We start from the raw sequence: 6,000 nt of genomic DNA, 5'->3' as shown, positions 1-6,000 counted from the left end.
GCAGAAAGGTGCACCTCTAGAAGCATGTAGCAACTGATACTCACTGTGTTATCCTTACTATTTTACCAATCTAAAACTCAGCAGGTCCTGTGAAAACACCAATTTGGTTCAAAGGAAGACTTTGTCTGGATTAAAGTTACTGTTGACTTGCTAAATGCCACTCTTTGCCACTGTTAGTAGATACATTTATAGTGTTGAAACTCTTCTTTAGGATAGCTAGGTAATTACTACCATGTAGTGAACAGCAACTTACTTTTTAACAGATTTCATTGAACAGATTTAAGTTTTAACAGTGCCAGAGCAGTGCAGGGGTTAGAGTGTTGGACTAGGACCTGGGAATCCTGGGTTCATATTCTCAGTCAGCCATGAATCAGACCTTGGGCTAGTCACTATTTCTCAGCCTAACCTACCTCACAGGCCTGTTGGGAGGATAAAATGGAGAGGAGGATAAGCATGTATCACGCCTTGAGCTCTATAAATAATAACTAAAATGACCCCAATAGAAAATAATTTTTGCCAATTCAAAATTAATTGTGTGTGTGTGTGTGTGTGTGTGTGTGAGAGAGAGAGAGAGAGAGAGAGAGAGAGAGAAAGAGAGAGAGAGACAGTGCAATTTGTCATTGCCAAATTGAGGGGCACTTGAGATGCGGTAGATATCTACTATAAAAATGTAACTACTATCAGAAGACTGTTCTGGCAATAGCTTTAACACTGAATCCCAGACTTCCTGCATGCAAGTGTTGATTTATTGTCCTATTATACTCTCCCAACTGACAGCCGAGATATTAGGACAGCAGTATTTAATAGAATAATAAAACCAAGTTTCCTCAACATGTTCCAGTCTATGGCGCATGCTGGTGATGAACTTCATCATTAGTTTCCGAAAGAGAAAAAAATGCATTTTAAATACTGATCATAGTCTTTGGAAAGGCTTTTATCATTTATCAAGAGGGAGGGCAGGGGGAAACCACAGCTTTCCTTCATATTTTGCTTCTATTGTCAGAGAGGAATCCTTTATTTTTCATGGTATTTTTTAACTAACAGCAAACTCTCAGCAATTCCTTTCTTCGGTCACTGGGTATGATCCAACCCATGTCAAGCAAAGCTTTCAGTTCTTTGAATTTGAATGGAAGAAATTTACTTCCATATATATTGATATACTATAGATATATAGATATAGATACAGACATGCACACACGCACACACACACACACACACACACACACCAGATCTGACTACATATATAACACATGCTTAAAACAACAATCCTACGCACATTTAGTTTAGTTTAGTGGTGAACAACATATTACCAAAAAAAAACCTCACATAAGAAATAACCAGTAAAAAATATGCAGTAAAAACACAATGCAACAAGGGCAATGCAACAAGAACAAAGTAAAAAAAAATTGCAACAAAAACAATGTTTTCCTTGTTTTCAAATGATGCACACAGTTACCACAGCAGACGTGGTCTTAGGAGAGACATTCCTTCTTTTCTTGGAAGTGCATAATGTCGTCGGCCAAGTTTTCCCTCTCCATCTCCACGTGGCCCTTGTTGGTGGTGAACTGGTCCACCTGCCCGGGCTGCGGGGAAGATGTCCAAAAAAAGTTCCTCATCCCTGAAGGTGATTCATTTGGGATGAAAACAGATGGAATATAAATAGAGAGCTCTCAACAAGTGCCCCAGCCAAACTTTGAGACCAGCTTTACATCTGAAATGAGTCAGAGCCAGGGAGATACAGACTGAAAGTGCTTCTGGAAGACCTGTTAACTGAGCATTACTCCTGATGTGTTTGCAGAGAGATTAGACCAATGTTGTGTCAAAATAAGGGTTATCTCATGCTTTTCAGTGCATTTTTATGTCACTTTCATTATTGCAAAAAGTCCACTCTTTGGAGGAAGCAGATTTGTTGTGCAAGGCCTCCCAATTAGCTATAATTATGCAACTTGAATTTGCTGGTATGTGACTGAATCACACCCCAAAACAGCAATAGTCTGGAAGGGCCTGGAGAGAAAGAGATGGGGAAAGAGCTAGCTTAGAGCTTTGAAAAGGACCTTTTGAGAATCTGGGAAGCTGAGCATCTTTTTTGGAATCTGATGCAGGACAGTGGATTTGCTGCTCAGTGGGAATACAGTGTTTCCATCGCATTGCCTATATTTGTAATCAAAGTCAAACATTAGTGAAGCTCCATATGTCTGCAGCCATTTCTCCGCTGAAGAAATCGAACCCCAAGTAAACATTGCCCCTGAAACTTCTCATCAGTAGCGATAGGGGAGAAATTCAATTCAGTTCTTCTTTAAAGCCGAATCGATCAAATTTCCACTTTCCAAAACAATACGAGAACTAAAACAAAACCATCTTTTGACATTTGCACTTACTCAAATTTTGCAATGCAGTTTGCCAACCAACCAATGTTTACAAAAATGCATAGATGAGGGGAAAGTTGCATAAAAATGAATATGTTAGTGAAAATAATACACAAAATGCACTATGTTAGGAAAATTGCTTCCAAAAATCTGTATATTAGTAAAAAAAAATGGAAATGGACTGCCTTCATGTCAATCCCAACTTATGGCGACCCTATGAATAGGGTTTTCATGGTAAGTGGTATTCAAAGGTGGCTTTACCATTGCCTTCCTCTGAGGCTGAGAGGCAGTGACTGGCCCGAGGTCACCCAGTCAGCTTCATGGCTGTGTGGGGATTTGAACCCTGGTCTCCCAGGTCATAATCCAGCACCTTAACCACTACACTGCACTGGCTCATTAGTCAAAACTGCATACAAAAATGAGTTTATTAGTAGAAATTCACACTAGAATATTGAAGAATGTTCATGAACCTAAGATTGGAAAAAGGCAAAACTGAAAGAATTGAAATCGACAGATCTTTCCATCCCTACTCATCACTTGGGGAAGTGAGGTACACATAATAATATATTTTCAGGCAAGTGTTGCTAACCTTTTGGGATCCATGGGCTCATTTGCAAACCAAAGAAACTGCCATAGGCACCACACACATGGCACACTGCAACCTATTTTATTGGCTACAATAGAATGTAACTTTCAAGCCTAATTTCAGGGGGAGGGAACCCTGTGAGAGCCAGGAAAGGCCTCTGCACATGGATGTTCACCCGAAGGTGCCATGTTGCCAACCCCTGTTCTCAAGGATTTCTCTCCATTCATCCTTGTGCTTTCATTGCTGACCTATCTCGAACCACAACCAGTCTATCACGATTTTAAGATCTAAATATGTGTGATCCCATTTTTTCCTAACTGGAGAGATTTAGTTCCCATACACACCATACATTTAAAGCATATTTATAGCTTTCCCCAAAGAATCCTGGGAACTGTAATCTATTCCCCACAGAGCTAAAATTCCCAGCATCCTTAACAAACTACAGTTCCTAGGATTTTTTGAGGGAAGGCATGTGTTTTAATTGTATGGTGTGGATGTGACCACAGAAAAATAATAGCACTCAATAGCACTGGTATCTGTTTGCTCTCAGTGTGGAAGGCTTTACTTTTCCTTGATCACTGATTTGATGTCATTTTCTAAAATGTGAGGACTTGATGTGGTTTCTGTAGATCAGCTCTGCTAGCAATCACCATGCTTTCTTTCTGACTCTTAAGCAAGTATTCCTCTGGTCTCAGCATCTGTGAAAATATTTCAGCCAGATGCTACTGCATGCTTCCAGTCTCGTTCAATCAGTGCATGCCATATCCTGCTGCATTTATATTCTCTCTCATCTAAAATGTAGGAATGTTGAACACAAAAACATGCATCCGCACATGGGTTCTGGAGAAACAGTTGTATACCAATGGTCTAAAAGGCAAAGGGAATGCAAAAGACTGCAGATTGGATTTTGGATCTTTGCATGCAAAGCATGTGTTGTACCACTGTGCTATAGCCCTTCCCCTGTTTAAAAAAGTATCTTTTAAAATTGTTATTTTCAGTTTACTAATGAATGCACATCATACCTAGGGCAGATCCACATCATTCATTTACAGCATATTCAACACACATTTGAAGCACATGAATCCCACCACAGAATCATGGGACTGGAATTTGTTAAGGATAGTGGGAACTATAACTGTGAGGGGGAAACTACACTTCCCAGGATTCTTTAGGGGAAGTCATGTGCTTTAAATGTGAGTTGGATGCACTTTAAATGTATTGTGTGGATCTACTTAATAAACTTTGCCTGCTTGTAAATCATTCTAATTAATTTTTTTAAAATGGAAATGAGCTATAAAGTTTACTTCCAGCACTTGGAAGATTACTTTTAAAAAGTAATAAATTATAGTTACAGTTACATGGCCCAAAAAATTAGTAATTACCATTACAATTACAATTGCTCTGAAAGTAACTGATTACTTTACTTTTCCTCCAAAGTAATTGCTACAATTACATTTCAGTTACTTTAAAAAAAAGACCTACAATTTGGTGGCCTTGGCTGCTGCACATCTAAGTAGCCTAAAACAACATTAAAAATAAACAAACACATACAGAGGTAGTAGAATAATTATTTTTATTCATAAGATAGCAATGGTGGTCTCTCCGCTGGTAAGGGTGGTGGGGAGGAGCTGAGGACACTACTCAGATCTTTGCACGTCAAACCAAGTGCCTCACTCAGCCAGCCAGCATAATCTCTGTCACTTAACCACCTCCCAGACCCTGCCCTGCCACCAACTAAGGAACACTCACTCAAGCAAACATTTTCCCCTGAGATGCAAAAAAGTTAAAACACTGCAAATGCAGCACAGTAGCCAGAGAGAGTGGTGGAGGCCAAGTGCAAACACAGTATTCTCTCTCACACACACACGTACATTGTCATCTTTCACCTCTACAGTTCTTTATCTCCATTCTGCTGCTGCCTCCTTCTCCTCCTTTATCCATGTTCTTGACCTCCGGATCCTTTTCCCCTCCACTCCATTCTTCACCACCACTATCTGTTTTTTAAAATAATTGTTTTCTCCACTCCACCCCGTCTCACTCTCCGCCTCCTCCCTTGTTGCCTCCTACCCATCCACAGAGCATGAGGAAAGAGCGACACTGCACAGAAACCCAGTTTGAGGCACATGATTTTCATCCACAAATCAGAGGAGCAGAAGACTTCCCCTGCTCCCCTCCAAGTAATGCCCAAAAGTAATTCTGGAAACATTACAATTACTCCACAAAAGTAGTAAAATTACTCCTAGTTCTATTACAATCAAAATGTAAAGGAATTACCCACTCGTTACTCAAAAAAGTAATGAATTACAAGGAATTTGTTACTTGTAACTAGTTACTTCCAAGCTCTGTGAGTGACCATGGGCTACTCACCATCTCTCAGCCTGATCTGCCCCTCAGGGTGAAAACAACAGAGGGGAAACACGACCACCCTAAGCAAAAAGGGCACGCTTAAAATGTAGAGAAAATAATAATGTACATCCATAGTGTGAAATCAGACATTTATTGGGACCTTGTATGAAGAAATATTTATATAAGCATGACTGTCAAAGATATTTATTATTTACACAACCTGTAAAGATATTTATAGTGCAATCCTAAGTTTGTTTACTCAGAAGTCAGTCCCAATGTATTCAATGGGGCTTAATCAAACAGGGAAGCGTGCACAGAACTTCAACCTCAAGTGACAAGGAATTTTACTCACCCAACCTAAAATTCAGAATCATGCCACTTTAAGCTGTTTTGCAACTGTTTATACTTGTTTTATGGTTATTGGGTTTTAAAGGGGTTTATTTCTTCTTGTGAGTTACCTTGGTTTCCTACTTCACAGGGTTGTTTGGAAGACTCCATACACACACACACTGGAGATATAAAAATACATACACCCCATATAGTTTATTGTTAAAACCAGTTGGTCATTGCAGAACATTTTTTAAAAAATAAAATAAAATCAGTATTAGGTTTCTACATAATACAAGCAGTGATACCTACTGTATGTATGTCCTGCCTAATTGCTTTAAAAACAGTACTGGAGGGGGAGAGAAAGATTTACAC

The 6,000-nt window shown here is 39.4% G+C and overlaps 1 protein-coding gene across 1 annotated transcript in view; it reads right to left on the bottom strand.

The window, feature by feature from the left end:
- Positions 1-1,472: 1,472 nt before the first annotated feature.
- The window catches only part of LOC133363355 (hyaluronidase-4-like), a 122,334-nt gene continuing 117,806 nt past the window's right edge, over positions 1,473-6,000 (bottom strand). Inside the window, exon 6 of the mRNA XM_061582757.1 lies at positions 1,473-1,583. Within this exon, the coding sequence (XP_061438741.1) occupies positions 1,473-1,583 (111 nt within the window). The remainder of the gene's footprint in view (positions 1,584-6,000) is intronic.

This window comes from Rhineura floridana, chromosome 8 (assembly GCF_030035675.1).
Source record: "Rhineura floridana isolate rRhiFlo1 chromosome 8, rRhiFlo1.hap2, whole genome shotgun sequence".
In the NCBI taxonomy this organism is placed as follows: domain Eukaryota; kingdom Metazoa; phylum Chordata; class Lepidosauria; order Squamata; family Rhineuridae; genus Rhineura; species Rhineura floridana.
Note: the sequence above shows the minus strand (reverse complement) of the source record. Positions and strands in the feature narration are given on the sequence as shown.